Here is a 16,562-nt window from a genome sequence, read left to right as displayed (position 1 = left end):
TTCTAATTTAAAGTATTTATTTGAATATGATAGATGTTGTCTAAGAAGCATTTGTCGGGTGCTCAGAAAAGAAAAAAAAAGAAAACAAGAAGATCAATTCATAGAATCGCAGAGGGGTGCTTTACATAGATTTTTTCCAGTTTCAAGTAATGCTCAAGACAGTCAAGATCAGGGGCAGGAACATGTTGTGGAAGGTGTCGTCAATGAAGATCAGGGCCAGGGGCATGTGTCGGGTGCTCAAGACAGTTTAGATGCTGAAGCTGATGCCAATAATCGTACTCAGGCTTCTGAAGATGATATTCAAATTCCAGATATTGATGAGCAGGAAGATTCAGTTTTGGCTATCTTTGATCCTAGAACATGGGGTAATCTTGATAATAGTAAAAGGGATATTTTAATTGAGAAAGGACCTGTGAGAGAAATGAATCTACAGTTCCCTTGTGATCCTAGTGGCAGACACTTTTCTTATGCTTATTATTCCAGGAAATTATCTAATGATGAGTTTGTTGACCGAAAGTGGTTAGTTTATTCTAAACATGTGGACAAGGTTTATTGTTTTTCCTGCAAGTTGTTCAAATCAAATCAGAACAAGTCATTGTTAGCATCTGAAGGAGTAAGGGATTGGAAGCATCTTAGTGAGAAACTCAAGACACATGAAAACAGTGCGGAGCATTTGACAAGCATGAGTACATGGAATGAGCTTCGGCTTAGATTAAGCAAAAATCAAACAATTGATGATGAAATGCAGCGGGAAATTGCAAAGGAAAAGGAGCGCTGGAGACGGGTGTTGGTAAGAATAATTTCTGTTGTCAAGTTTCTTGCTAAACAAAATCTAGCCTTTCGAGGAGCAAATGAGAAAATTTATCAACGCAACAATGGTAATTTTCTAGCCACAGTTGAAATGATTGCTTGGTCTGTCATCTCAACCATCTAATGTGGATACAATAATCTGTCCTGTGCCCGTACAAATTAGAGCAGCGTATCCAACGCCGGTACCATACGACTATACGAGTAAGAGAGTATCTTGTCCAAGCATGGTATAGATCACGAAGTTGACCTGGGATCTCAGAAGAAATATAATGTTGCTTCTACAAGCACTATTTTGGGACAAATAAGATCCCTAGGCTGTCTCCAATAGGAGACCCATTTGGGAACCCAAACCCAAAATGGGTCTCCAAAACAATACCTATAGCCTCCAACAGAGTACCCAAACAGAAGATCCATTTTGGGTATCAGGAGAGACATAGCCCAAATTTGGGTATCCTCTCTCTTCGAGACCCATTTGCAGAGAGTGTTGTCTTTTAGATCTTATTAAATAGGTATGGAACCTTTTACCTGTAGCACTACCCAAAGGACAAATGGGTCTTGTATTTTGGGTGACGATTGTTGGAGATAGTCTTAGCAGCCTTTTTTTTTTACAACAACCTTAGCAGCCTTACATCAACAGTGCAATTGACAATAGAAAATTTTTCCCCGTAGCACATGCTCCCAGAAACTTTGGTCGGTAGATAGTCACTGCCGTACTGCTGTTGACTTCACACAAGCCAAAAAAGTTTAACAGCATCATCTACTAGTACAGTATATACCAAAAAAGTTTGCGAACTGATATATGTTACTGTTCTTTTCAAAAAAAAAATGTTGCTGTTCCCTTTTTTTAAAAAAATCTATTGCTCTTTTATAACCTCTCTTTTTAATAACCTCATCTTTTTTTAAAAATATGTTGCTTTCTCTTTAACAGATTTTTTTGGGTAAATAAATATACGAGATCCATTGCGGTTGCTGTTGGGTAAATAAATCTATTGTTGTTGTTCTTCCCTTTAAAAAATCTACTCTGAAATCCAAAACTTTGTAGTTAAAACTTTACACTCATATATCTATAAAAAAAAACTTTGAACTATCACACTATAACTTTATATTGCTAGGTTCAAAATTATACACTCAGAACTTATAAACTTTGAGCTATTGCATTACAAACTTTGTACTGCTAGGTTCAAAATTTTGAATTATCGTGTTATAAACTTTATATTGATAGATTCAAAACTTTAAACTATCACATTATAAACTTTGTACTGCTATGTTCAAAATTTTGGAATTCAAAAAAATTTTTCATGGCAAAAGAAGAGTTAGGCAAGGTGACCCTTTGTCACCCTTTTTATTGTGAATGCTGCTAATTTGCTCCAAATATCATCAATGCTACATGTTCAAGAGGGCTTGTCAGTCATCCTTCGGGAACTTTCTTTCGTGGGGATTTTGCCATAGTAAAATATGTGCTGATGACGTTGATATTTTTTTTAGAGCTGATTCTAGGGAGTTGCTCTTGCTAAAAGGCCTCCTCAGGTCATTTGCTGATTCAACAGGGCAGCAGATCAACTTCAATAAAGTCCTCCCCAACTTAACTGAAAACAAAGCACAACATTTAGCCAACACTTTTGGTTGCTCCCCTTCACCTACTTAGGCTTACCACTTGGCACTACTCGACCTTTTGTTGCTGAATTCCTTCCTCAGGTCTGCAGAATTGAAAGAAGAATGGCAGGCATTACCAGCCTTCTGCCCTATCATGGCAGACTGGTGTTAGTAAACTCTCTCATTTCTTCTTTGCCCATGTATTGGCTCAGCACTCTTAAGTTCCCAAAAACAGTCATTAAGCAAATTGACAATTTTAGAAAGAATTGCCTTTGGGATGGCAAAGATTTACACTGGTAAGGGAAATGTCTTGTGGCTTGGACAGCTGCTTGTCAGTCAAAGGATGAAGGTGGCCTTAGAATCCTAAATCTCAAAGCACACAACAAGGCTCTTCTTCTTAAATTTGCAGATAAATTCTACAACTTTTGTGATATACCATGGGTACGTCTTGCACCTCATTTCAGAAGAATTGTTGGTTCCTTTTGGTGGAGAGATGTCATGAGATTATCACTGGATTTCCTAGGAATGGCTTCTTGTGTGGTGGGTTTTGGTGCCTCTGTTAGTCTTCGGGAGGATATGTTGAATTTTGGTTTACTCAAATTGGAGTTCCCTCAATTTTATTATTTTGCCAGGGACCAAAAGCTCTTAGTTGTTGTTTTTCTCACTAGAAGTATTGAAGAAAAATTTTCACTTTCCCCTTTCTGTAGAAGCTTCGAAGCAACAATATGATCAGTAGTCATATATTTGGGGTAGTCCTAAATATACCAACAAGCTTACATGGTCTTGATGGGCAGCTTTCAGTGCTTGAAGCAGTACTCATGGCTATGGAAGAGCAGCTGCAGAGGCAAGCACAAATTCTTTTGGCTATGGAAGCCCTTGAACGTAGCAGCGATGGCGCACACACGAGCAGCGGCGACACCAGCATCGCCACGAGCAACGACAACATCGTCTTCACTACCGCGGGCTGATGTGTCTAGGGGCACATTTTTCAGCGGGATTTGGTGCATATTTTTCTGACACGTGGTAAGTATGGATCTGCGATGTATCATTGAACAAGTTTATGTATCTAGAAATGCATTTTCAAAGTTTAGGGGCCTAAGTGACACTCCATGACAAGTTCAAGGACCTCTCATGCAGTTAACTCTTCTAAAAACTATATAAAGAGCCTTCATCTTTTACCCAGTAGGTACCTGCAAGTAGAAATAGAGCGCACTCTCCGCTAATCAGCTGTGCGCATAAACCCAGAGCTCTCATGACTGCTTTCTGGCTGCTGCTGCTGTTCGTCGCCAGCACAGTCCAGGTTCTTCGTACATGGAGAGCTCGAAGCATAGTCAACAAGGCCGGCCCAACGTACCCTCCGGGGCTGCAGCCATACCCGTTGATCGGGCACTTGCCACAGTTCTTGGCTAACCGGCACCGCCTGCTCGACTGGATGACCGAGGCGCTCGAGCGCCAGACCACGTGCACATTCGTGCTGCGCTGGCCGGGCGGCGTGCGGGGCGCGATCACCGCGAACCCTGCGAACGTGGAGCACGTCCTGCGCACCAGCTTCGACAACTACCCCAAGGGCCCCCGGTTCACGTCGGTGCTACACGACTTTCTCGGTAGGGGCATCTTCAATGCCGACGGAGAGGCCTGGCGCGCGCAGCGGAAGGTTGCCAGCCACGAGTTCAGCACGCGCTCGCTCCGCGCCTTCGTGGCTCGCTGCGTGCACGCCGAGCTACACGGCCGCCTCCTCCCGCTGCTGCGGCGTGCCGCCACGGCGTCCAGCGCCCCCCTCGATCTCCAGGACGCGCTCGAGCGGTTCGCGTTCGACAATATCTGTCGCGTCGCCTTCGACCACGACCCGCGCCAGCTCGCGGACGATGGCGACGACACGGCGGACTGCACCTTCGCCGATGCGTTCCGTGACGCTGCGAATCTCAGCGTAGGCCGTGTCCTCTACGCGGTCACGGGGTTTTGGAAGATCAAGAAAGCACTAAACGTTGGTTCTGAGAAGCGGCTGCGGGAGTCCATCGCGACGGTGCACGACTTCGCCGATCGCATAATCCAGTCCCGCCGGGAGGAGATGCTGATCAGAGCCGGTCTTGACAAGCACGACCTCCTGTCGCGGTTCGTGGCGAGCCAGGATGAGACCTACTCCGAGTCCGAGGTGCCCCTCCGCGACGTGGTGGTCAGCTTCCTACTCGCGGGGCGGGAGACCACGTCGTCGGCGCTCACCTGGTTCTTCTGGCTGCTGTCCTCGCGGACGGACGTGCAGCGCCGTATCCGCGACGAGGTCGCTGCTGTGCGCGCGCGGCGGCGTGCACAGGGCGACGTCGATAGCGTCGTCGGGTTCGACCTGGACGAGCTCCGCGAGATGCACTACGTGCACGCGGCCATCACGGAGTCGATGCGGCTGTACCCGCCGGTGCCAGTGAACTCGCTGCGGGCGGAGGCGGACGACGTGCTGCCCGACGGCACAACCGTGCGGGCAGGGTGGTTCGTGGCGTACAACTCGTACGGGATGGGGCGGATGGAGTCAGTCTGGGGCGACGACGCGCGGGAGTACCGGCCGGAGCGGTGGCTCAACCCTGTTGACGGGACGTTCCGGCCGGCCAGCCCGTTCCGGTTCGTGTCGTTCCACGCGGGGCCGAGGCTGTGCCTAGGCAAGGAGATGGCGTACATCCAGATGAAGTCCATTGTGGCGTGCGTGCTGAAGGAGTTCGACGTCGCGGTGGACGGCGCGTACCGACCCCGGCAGGTTGCGTCGCTAACGCTGCGGATGGCGGACGGGCTCCCCGTGACCGTGAAGCCGAGACGAGACTGACGAGCTGCTGTTGCGAACTTGACAACTCCATCACCTCCTGCACCAGGCAATGTTATGTTGACTGTTCGCTATAGTCCCGTGTTGAATTCTGGAATCTCCATCATGCAGGCCGCGCTTCCAAAAATCCAAGTAAAAGGCTTTTTTATATATAGTTGTTTTAGCTCCTCCTGAAAAAAAAAACATTTAGTTGTTTTAGCTCCTCCTGTCAACTGATTTTTTTTCATGCGCTTACACTTTTTTATAGCTATATTTACATCATCTTATTACTATATTTGTAATGATTCCTTCAATATAATTTATTGGACAGATGATGTAACTTGAGGATAATTGTAGATCTCAAATAAATATATACCAATTTTTTAGTTTTTTCTATAAATTTCATATACCAGATAAATATATATCAAATTATCTGTAAATATCATCAAATTGTTCGCAAAATTACAAATTCCCAACCCCAGTTGGCCTTAAAATACGGACCATCAGTGTCTCAATGTTCGAAGCACGGAACTGGCTAGTGGACTCCACGAGGCACATGCAGGTCCACACCAATCCCAAGTCAACATTCGAGCATGCATGCAGGAGGGAGACGAGCCCAGGCGCCCAGCCCGCTTTGCCAGTGGAGGTACAGGCGTACAAGGCTAGCACAACCACACCTGCCGATCCAGCCCTGGCTAGCTCTTGCTCCCGTTCAGTATGCGCAGGATCCAGCATGCAGCACACAGCCAAAGGCGATGGGGGAGAGGGTGGCGGTGGCTGTGAAGGCTGGTCGAGCGGAGGAGAGGTCCGCACGAGTCAGATGGACGCTAAAAAAATCAGTTGAGGAAGACAGATAAAATAACCGGTTGAGAAATAGCGTTTCTATTTTTTTTGAAAGTGTTACCAGCTTATATATTGTTAGTGTGTGCACACCTTCCTATCTTGTTCTCATATAGTTAAGTACTTGAGTCGGGTTTTAGAGGTGTTTGTACTTTCTCTGTCCTAAAATATAAGTTATTTTCGCTTTTTGATAAATCAGCTTTTTAAAACTTTAATCAATTATATATAAAAGGATATTAATACTTATAATATATAAGTAATATCATTAAATAGATTGTTGAATATGTTATCATAATAAGTTTATTTGGAGATATAAATGTTATGTATTTTTTTTATAAATTTAGTTAAAGTTGAGAGAGTTTAGCATGTATCTCATAACGTTATTTATTTTGGGACGGAGGGAGTACACTCTCATGTTTTTTACGCCAATGGAGTCCAGTTTGTTCAGTGATTTGGTGTTTCTCAGTTGCTATGCATAAATCCTTTTCTTACCTCTCTCAGAACGGCCATGGCACTGAGTAGGAGGAAAAATGCGATGATGTCCTATCTAAACTTATCAATTGAAAGCCAACCATCGTTGGTCTATAGGAAACTAAACTCATCTCTTCGGCTCTCTCACTCGATTACAAGCTTCACTCCTTCCCTTCACCATCTCTTTGACCACATCGTGCTTCACGTCTCTGGTGCTACAAAGGTGAGAGGTCTAATCATAGCTTGGGATCTATCCACGTTCAGCTTATGCTCCTCAACTCAAAGTTGTTACTCTGTCCCCGCTACCGTCTCACTCGTGGACAAGAGCATCTTCACTTGCATGAACGTCTATGCTCCCTATATTCACTATGATAAGTCAATTTTCTGTCCGAGCTGACTTAGGGCTTGCTTAGTTCCCTCGCCACACACTATGACACCTCATTGAGCAAGGATAGCAACCTGTGATGTATGTTTGGTTTCCTTACCTGAGTACCTCAAAGTTTTGTGGGCAAAATTCTTCTTGTTGGCATGAGAAGGCCAAGTTGGCTCGCTTGTCTGGGCGAGCATCTCATGGAGCATGCCAACGCAACAGGCAAGGCGAGGTGAAGCTCTGAGAGGAACCAAGCAGACCCTCATTTAGCACTATCTGACGATCGCCCAATGATCGTCTTTGGGGTTTTCTTGTTTCGACCTAATAATACATGTGATATTGCGTAGAGTTTGTTTGGATCATCGGACAAAGATTTAGTCTATCATTGGATAATAGGCTAACCGACTAAAAAAGATAATAGGCTAAACATAGACTATTTTTTTCTAATGAGTTTTTGTTAGACCATGATTCCTTTTATGTTCAGGCCTTCTATTTAGCATCCAAACACACAGACTAAAGTTTAGTTTAGTCCATCCAAACACAACTATAGCTCTATAATATTATGTTTAGGTTATCATAGAGTAGATAGTTCAACTCCTTCTTTCGCCACAAAATAAATAGCTTTTTAAGGTTCAAAAATTTATCCCAAAATAAATAACATTATAGGAAAAATAGAGCATTGTCTTTTAATATAGAAATTAATAATGGGCGCATGTAAGCAATAGTAATGGCTAAATTCAAGAGATATCCTCTGGGAAAGAAAAGTAGATGAGAGTACATGCGTCTTTTGTCAACATCCTTATTTGCCAACATCTACTTATGCTTACATGTTTGTCAACAACATTTGTTTCTTGCAAACATTATCTTAAAAGGCCACCTCATCATTATGAAACTCTAAATTTGCAAGTTTTGATTCACTTAAACCAAATCTTATGGCTCCTTTGGAACGTAGAAAATTTACATAAATTATAAAAGAAATTTTACAAGATTTAGTCCATTTAAAAAAAACACACAAGAACAGGAACGGGAAAAATCCCGTGCTCCAAAGGGGTCTTACCGTCTTAGTATTTCTAGAAAGATTGGAAGGGCCTTTTTTTTTTTAAAAAAAAAGACACATATCCTATCATCACCCTTTCCCCCACACTAATATTCATGCTAAATTATTGCAACCTTGTACTGCTGCCATTTTAACACCTTGTTTCTTTCCTTGGTGTAGTCTTGCTAATCTTATAATCCGTTGGATACTAGATCTTCATTTTTGCAATGGCTTTGCTAATCTTAATTATTGCTTTCAATTGAACTCTCTGGAAGGGATACAACCTTCTCAATGAAAAAAATGCATGAAATTCAATGAAACATTCTAGCGGGGATTCAATCGTCAATATGACAATATATTTGCAGATTTCATGCAAAATATTATTTTATCTGTTTTAAATTATAAAACGTTTTGACTGTTGTAGATATATTATTTTTACTATATACCTAAATATAGTGTATATCTAATTGCGTAATAAAAATTACGTATATAAAAAAACTACAACGCCTTGTTTTTTAGAATGGAGCAGTAATTCTCATAAAAAAGGGTCAGGTTTGCTCATGCGATTATTGCCTTCACAAATTCAAACCGATGTCCCGTGTCCCTCCTAGGCAGGGGGCAAAGCGCAAGAAAGAGAAAAAGAAACAAGCCAAACTCTAGTAAAACCCTAGCCCACCGGCCACCGGAGAGGGCGCCGAGAGCCAGAAGCCGGCTGGTCGGAGAAGGCGAGGTCCTAGCAGCCTAGCCACAGCGCCGCCGAAGATGTTCTCTCCGGCAATCAGGAGGCCACACCTCCTCAACCGCAGGGACAGGGAGGAGGGATCCCCTTCGCCGCCTCCTGCTGCTCCCGCCCATTCCCCGTCGCCTCACGGGTTCGCCGTGCCCGACCGCCCCGCCACCGGCACCCCGGTCCCATGGAACTCCTCCTCCCTCCTCGCTAGGTATCCCTTTCTTCTCAGCTGATTTGCTTTCGTCTTATGGCCGTATCTAATTGAGGGCCCCGGAAGCTAGTGCTGCGCGGGCACATCTGCTTTCTTCATTTTGGAGCAGCAGGAGGGCGTAGGAGCTCTGATCGTTCTATTTGATGCGAATTTCCAGGATTTCGACGTCTAAGCGAACTGACAGGACTGGTGATTCGGACCAGATCCAACCAGTGCGCGTAGCGGAGTTTCCCCAAGTTGTTCGGAATGCCCAAGCCAGCCTGCTACAGAAGAATTTCTCTGGTAACTGTTTCCACTCACTGCGTGTGCGTGTGCACTATTTACGTGCTAATAGTTTGCTTGTACTGAGCCATAAATACCTGTTGTGCAACTCTTGTAGGCAAGAACATGCTTGCTGGTGGCATTGATAAAGAAACATCCCTTGCGTGGATGATATGCGGAAATGAGCTTTTTATATGGAGTTACTTGGCTTCTGTTGCAAAAGACTGTATTGCACTTGACATTCCATCTTCTCTTATCGGATACAATGACGTGAAACCCCTCCTCGGTATTCAGTGGACAGTTTGTATAATGAGATGGCATAGTGGTGGTGCATCAACAAGGAATAGTGGAGAGATGTTGCATAGAAAAAGTTCAACTGGTGTGATCCTCTGCAACAAAAGAACACAAGCTGTTGCTTATTGGCCCGATATCTATGCTGAATTTAATAGGAGCCTAGTTCTTAGTTCGTCAGGTGATGGTGAGGTGTCTGCATGTGATGCTGCATCTGATTGTTTGAGGTTTAATTCGCTTATTGCGGCTGCAGTTCCAGGATGTATTCATGAGTGCATTGCAATAGCTTCTGATCCTGCAGGTGCTTTGTGGCTGTTCCAGTGTTCACCGGAAGGAATTCATCAAAGAAAAGTTCATGCAGATACATTAGGAGATGGTGGTGCCGATCATTCCCAGAAAAGTAATGGTGGAAGGTCCTTGATTTGGTTACCAAATAATGTCTCATCTGAGGGTTCTGACCGGAAGTTCTTTTTATTGACAAACAATGAGGTGCAATGTTGGAGTATCTCATTCTTGAATGACATCAATGTCAAAAAATTAGGGTCTCACGGAATTGTTGGTACTGACGGAGATGTGGGCATTAAGAAAGATATAGCTGGGCAGAAAAATATATGGCTTTTGGACATGCAGATAGATGAGCGTGGGAAGGAATTTAGCATTCTTGTTGCTACATTATGCAAAGATAGGGTTAGCGGGTCAAACTACACTCAATATTCTCTTTTGACAATGCTGTACAAGCCTAACCAGAAGCTTTCGTCTGAAGATAATGTAGCTAAAGTTGAAAGGTTTTTGGAGAAAAAAGCTCCTTCTCAGGTGATAATTCCTAAGGCTAGGGTAGAGGATGATGAATTCTTGTTCTCCATGAGGCTAAAAACTGGTGGTAAGCCTTCTGGTTCTGTTATCATCCTGTCAGGTGATGGAACAGCAACAGTGGCCATGTATTGGAGAGGTTCCACCCGACTTTATCAGTTTGATCTGCCTTGGGATGCTGGAAAGGTCCTAGATGCTTCCGTTATCCCATCAGCTGAGGACAGAGATGAAGGTGCTTGGGTGGTTCTAACAGAAAAGGCAGGGGTCTGGGCAATTCCTGAAAAAGCTGTATTAGTTGGTGGGGTGGAACCTCCAGAACGCAGCTTGTCACGAAAGGGTAGTTGTAATGAAACAATTGCTGAGGAGAAAAGAAGAAGTCAGGGCTTCAGTGCTAGTGTTGTTCCCAGGAGAGTTAGCTCTGAGGCTTGGAGTGCTGGAGAGAGGCAAAGGCCTGCATTAACTGGCATAGCTCAGCAGTCTGTGGTTGATGAAGAGTCTGAAATGCTACTGAACCGATTATTTCATGATTTTATAATCTCCAGTGCAGTTAGCGAGGCACTTCAAAAGCTTAGAGCAGCAGGAGCATTTGAGAAAGAGGGTGAGATGAACATATTTGTTCGGACGAGCAAATCCATTGTAAACACATTAGCTAAACATTGGACAACAACCAGAGAAGCTGAATTTCTTGCCTCAACAATTGTTTCGTCCCTTGTTGAGAAGCAGCAAAAACATGAGAAATTCCTTCAGTTTCTTGTCTTGTCAAAGTGCCACGAAGAACTCGCTTCAAAGCAAAGTATGGATTCACTCTTACCATCATTTTGGTTTATTATCTTCATTAAACAGTGTTATTTGTTTGTAGGTTTAAGTATAGAAGCAAGATTTCTAATGTAAATAACATAATTCAAATTGAGTACATTTGAGAGCTGTTTTTCTTCCCCATGCCATCCTTGTGAAACATTATTGTCAACAACCGATGGATTTTATCATGTAGTCTACCTAATTGGAGTGTTCTATCTAGCCTTTTGCAGTCCTACTATTGTGCTGTGTTACATGGTCTTCATATCTGATTATTAATCTTTTTTCATAAGATACCACAGTTTTGCTTTCCTGGACATAGTGATGAAATGATAATAGTATGTACTCCCTCCGTTCCAAATAGATGTCTTCACTTTCCTAGATACATTGTTTTTGTTATGTATCTAGACATAGTGTATATCTAAGTGCATAACAAAAACTACGTATCTAGAAAAGCCAGAAGGTCTTATGATTTGGAGTGGAGGGAGTAGGACTACAGTGACAATACAGCCATGCACACAGAAGCTTGATTCTGTTCTATGAGTTTGATCGTTACTGGATTCTTTTAATATAGTTCTACTTGACAAACGAAGCAATTTGATCATTCTGTAGGAGCAGCAATGCTAACTGTCATGGAGCATGGTGAAAAGCTCTCTGGAATGGCACACCTTAGGGAATTACAAAATGCCCTTATCCAGCAACGCTCAAGCACTCATTTATCACCTCAGTCGAAAACCCAAGGTACTGGCGCTCTTTGGAACCTTATTCAGTTGGTTGGTGAGAAAGCTCGAAGAAACACAGTTCTCTTAATGGATCGTGATAATGCTGAAGTGTTCTACAGTAGGGTTTCTGATATAGATGATCTATTTTATTGTTTATCTCATGAGCTTCAATACATCATTAGTAGAGAAGAACACCCATCTGTTCAGATGCAACGTGCACTTGAGTTAGCAAATGCTTGTATCGCCTTAGTTCAGGCAGCATCACACTACAGGAAGGATCACAAGGAATGGTATCCATCTCCTGAAGGACTGATAACATGGAACATCCAACCTGTTGTACGGTCTGGAATCTGGAGTTTAGCATCCTTGATTATGGAGCTTTTGGGAGATTCAGGAGCTGCAGACATGTCAATGAAATCTAGTCTATGGTCTCAGCTGGAAGGACTCACAGATATTCTACTGGAGGCATATATAGGCCTTTTAACTGCCCAATTTGAACGTGGGCAGGAACATGGTGTGCTAGTCCAAGAATATTGTGAACGAAGAGATGAACTTCTCAGATCCCTCTACAACCTTGCTAAACAAATAGTGGAGGTCAAATACCAGGTTTGGTTTAGCTGAACATCGTTATTTTCCTAAGAACCATCATTACTGCATTAAGATGTTCGTTTGCAATTGATGTTATCCATTTATTTGCTTCTTCGGTTATCTTATGTCTTTTTTTTTTTGGTTCTGATTAGTACTTGTCTGTTGTTCACTTGGATAATATTAATATTGTACTTATTTAATATGAGCATAGCTTATCTAAGTGATAATGCATTGTTGTACTGGAATATCCTTCAAAGTTCTAACTTGATCGACATATCTGTAATAGTAAATCAGGTACCATTTTGGTATTCAGGTAGCCATATTTCATATTGGATCCATGGTATTGCATTTTGATGATTTAGGCTCAACTAGTTCTCTGATTGTCGTTAGATTTCTACAGTAGTCATTCAATCTATTATTCAGTAACGGTTTTTTAGTCATAGAATTTCTGATGATAACACATACGAGTATGGTACAGTGATTTGCCATGAATGTAAGGTTCTTAGCCTTTACTCCCTCCAGTTTGCAAATACTTGATGTTTTGTACAAAGCGATGGTTTGGAACATAGCTTTGGCCACTATTTTCCATTAGGAAATAAATGAACATCCTAATAAATTTATGCTTTTAAGTACATTCGAAGACAATGACCTTAAGTTCTAAACTAAATACCTTAAAAGTTATTATTTGTAATAGTTTTAAAAGTTTGACTCAAATCTTATACAAAACCTCAAGTATTGCGAGGAATAACATGATATTTAGTTGTAAAAAAGAAAATGGTTTCTACTGGAATGATAAAGAAGTGTGGCAAAGGTGTATTTGGATGATCTCCAATTTCGCTTACATGTTTGTGTGCTGGGTAGGTGTGGTGTCTATCTCTTTGGCAGCTGTAGAATTTATTGAGCTTCATACGTAACAACTAATATCTTTTCCTAATATATCAGGAGTCAAAAGATGGTACGGACAATCTGGATCTGAAAGAATCTATATTTAGAAAGGTTATTTCTCCTATTTTAGCAACAGCCAAACGACATGAAGGGTACCAGACACTGTGGCAGATTTGCTATGATCTAGATGATTCAGATCTCCTCCGCAGCCTAATGGTATAAATCACGAGCATATCTGAAATTTGTACCAATCCCCTATTCTACTGTAGGGGATAACATGTTCAATTTGGTTTAATAGTTTAGCATCCGATGTATTAGTCATTCACGTTCTACCTTCTACTGGGACATGGTTCTAACTTAAAATGTTCATCTTGTTGCAGCATGATAGTGTTGGGCCTCATGGCGGATTCAGTTTCTTTGTCTTTAAAGAGTTAGTCAACAGAGGAGACTACTCTAAGCTGTTAAGGCTAGGTGAAGAATTCCAGGAAGAGCTTGCAAGCTTTCTGAAAGAGCGGAGTGATCTGCTGTGGCTTCATGAGATATGCTTAAACCAGTTCTCATCTGCTTCTGAGACCCTTCATACCTATGCTCTGCGTGGTAGTCCTGATGGAGATGCTAGCTTCACAACCAGCAGAAAGCCACTATCCTTTGTTGAAAGAAGCCGTCTTCTTTATCTCTCTAAAATTGCTGCAACAGCAGGTAGGTGTTTCTGCCTACTTTCATGTTATACTCTGCACTGAAACAATTCATCAGGAACTTCTCATATTCTGCATACATTTATGGCATTACACAAAATAGAATTCCCTTAGATAATGAATAATGCTATTTTATCAGTTGCAAAACTTGTGTAAGGAGTTTCGTGCAATTGTCTTGGTTATTAGTTATTTCTCATGCTTAGCAATGAGAATTTGGATTACGCCTATGCAAACCCTTTTAGTCTCATGTGGCCTCTTACTCGGAATCTTATTGTGTTTTCAAGAAAACCTGCCTTCTACTGAAGTTTCTGCAGAATAAGAAATGTTTAGTTACTGAATGCTTAGACGAAAACTTTAGAGTTTAGAGAAGTGATATGAACATAGATTTTCTCCCTCTTGATAACACATTCCTGAAATATTTTCCATTGACAAATAGGTAAGGATATTGGTTATGAGGTGAAGGTTGCACGGATAGAAGCAGACATGCGGATTCTAAAACTGCAGGTGAATTGTCATATGCAAACTTGTTTTGTTACAGCTCTATTCTTTAGTCAAGTAGCCATGTTATCTGTTTCTAAATTTCATAGTAAAATGATATTGCCTTACATCCTGGGAGCCTAGAATAGAGCAATAGATCAACATCTGTTTCGTCTCACGTCATAGATGCATGTTACCATGAGTGTATGTTAATTAATTGCTTTCATAATTCAAACTACATAAATTATGTGGTTTGAATGCAAGCTCTACATAAATTGGGTATTCAAATCCAAGCAGGATGTAACTCTAGGCCATTTAGGTGTGTACATCAGTTTTTCAGATCTTGACCCAAAAAAAAGAAAAAAAACTGTAATCCCACTGGGTACCATCACAGCATTGTAGGCTTGTAGTTTCCTGTGAGATTGTTACTTCAAACTATTTTTTTGTTGTTTTGGAGTCCTGAGGCAATTATATTGATTGAAAGTTGTTGGATGTTTGAAAGAGAAATGAAGAGAGTATGAAAAGTGAATGTGATGGAGCTTGGGTTACTGTGTAGGTGGTAGGAATGGGAAGTAGAGGGACGAGGCTTGAATGCCTGGCAGCATGGTTGCGGTGCCGTGCTAGGCGCTGAGTTGATGGCTAGGGGTGGTGAACAAGCGGGAGCAAGAGACAGCGACTAGAACATCGGGGAGTGAGAGAGATTAATCTCAATCTCTGGCTAATCTTCCATTAAGCAAAGTGTTCCATACTTATACAAGAATCCTAACAACCAATATGCTAACTTTAAGGACTAACAAACCAAGATAGTTATCTTTCCTAAACACTCGGATGAAGTAACTAGACAGCAACCCCTGGGCAACGCGGCTTCGGCGCGCTTCGGGTGGTGACAGCGCTCTGGTGTGCGCCGACGCGGCCCACTTTTTAGCCACTAGCCTTGCCGCAGCGCTGATACACGTTGCCGACCATAACACAATGGGATTAGACTGGGAATAGCATGTAACTGTCTTGTATCAGCCCGGGGTTATTAATTCCTGAGGTTAACGTGGTGTGGGTGGGCTATTCCTCAAAACTTGCTTTTGAAATCATGGTATCATTGTCTTTTTCTGAGTGTGGATGGTCAGCAGACCAGGTTAATAGTAGCCCTTTCTTTTCTGTACAGGAAGAAATAGTTCAGCATGATCCAGAATACGCACAAGTAAAATATACAAACGCATTGCTTGGTCCATCAGAACTGATTGAGATGTGCTTGAGGAGAGACCGAGAGCTCTCCTTTAAAGCTTTTGAAGTATTTGCTTTGACAAGCTCATCATTCCGAAGCTCCAACAGAGGTCTTCTAGAGGCATGCTGGATGAATGCAACTGACCAGGATGATTGGGTAAAGCTTTCAGAGGCATCCACGTTAGAAGGTTGGAGTGACGAACTCATCGAAGAATCTCTTCAAGCAACTGTCCTCTTCAAAGCTTCCAGGTTGTGTTACAGCCCGGATGCTGTGGTGTATGATGGCACCTTTGAGGATGTGCTGCCTGTGAAGAAAGAGGATGTCCATCTGAGAGGTTTGGAGAGCAAATGCTTGTCAGTTGAAGAAGTGCTGATGCAGCACAAAGATTTTCCAGATGCTGGTAAATTGATGATGACTGCAGTGATTTTGGGCAAGGAACTAACTTTTACAGCCACAGAACCTGTGGAGATGGACTCATAAATAATAGTTTTAGATTTCTATGATAGACTGTCAAAACATCGCAGTCATTTCATTGTAATTGCCGTCGGGTAGTTTCATCATCGTAAAAATCTTGTCTTGGCAACACGGGATATGTAGTTTTGGTTGTTTCTGCTCTGCGCAGTCACAGAAACATGATTCCGTAGCCCAAGATTATCAGTTCACGCCAGTTTTTAGCATGAGCTGAGACTTCTAAACAGGGTGCTTTTTGTTTTCTGGTTCTGGAGAGGAATACCTTCTGTGTTGATCAAATTATGTATGTCAGCATGAAAAGTTGTTCTGGAGAGAATATTTTCTATATTTACTTAAATTTGACTAGCTAAAATGTTGGACATTGTGGACGTGTGGTTTAGGTAGCATGCTGACAGTGAATCTAATCTCAATCTAAAAAGGATAAAGACAATGTCTGATGAGAGTGGACGGCCTACGCGTTGAGTGGATGGTAGACGGTGAAGCGGAAGGCAGTAACTGCTTT

The 16,562-nt window shown here is 42.4% G+C and overlaps 2 protein-coding genes across 2 annotated transcripts; both read left to right on the top strand.

The window, feature by feature from the left end:
* Positions 3,821 to 5,435, top strand: LOC8085269 (cytochrome P450 94B3). The gene has a single exon (XM_002468196.2). It carries the CDS (start codon positions 3,836 to 3,838, stop codon positions 5,210 to 5,212), a length of 1,377 nt encoding a protein of 458 aa, XP_002468241.2. The 5' UTR covers positions 3,821 to 3,835; the 3' UTR covers positions 5,213 to 5,435.
* Positions 8,494 to 16,397, top strand: LOC8085268 (nuclear pore complex protein NUP133). The gene is made up of 8 exons (XM_002468195.2): positions 8,494 to 8,846; positions 9,004 to 9,128; positions 9,226 to 11,001; positions 11,616 to 12,331; positions 13,256 to 13,414; positions 13,579 to 13,897; positions 14,330 to 14,397; positions 15,530 to 16,397. The coding sequence occupies exons 1-8, from the start codon at positions 8,668 to 8,670 to the stop codon at positions 16,067 to 16,069; spliced, it is 3,882 nt and encodes a 1,293-aa protein (XP_002468240.1). The 5' UTR covers positions 8,494 to 8,667; the 3' UTR covers positions 16,070 to 16,397.

This window comes from Sorghum bicolor, chromosome 1, assembly GCF_000003195.3.
Source record: "Sorghum bicolor cultivar BTx623 chromosome 1, Sorghum_bicolor_NCBIv3, whole genome shotgun sequence".
NCBI lineage: Eukaryota > Viridiplantae > Streptophyta > Magnoliopsida > Poales > Poaceae > Sorghum > Sorghum bicolor.
Note: the sequence above shows the minus strand (reverse complement) of the source record. Positions and strands in the feature narration are given on the sequence as shown.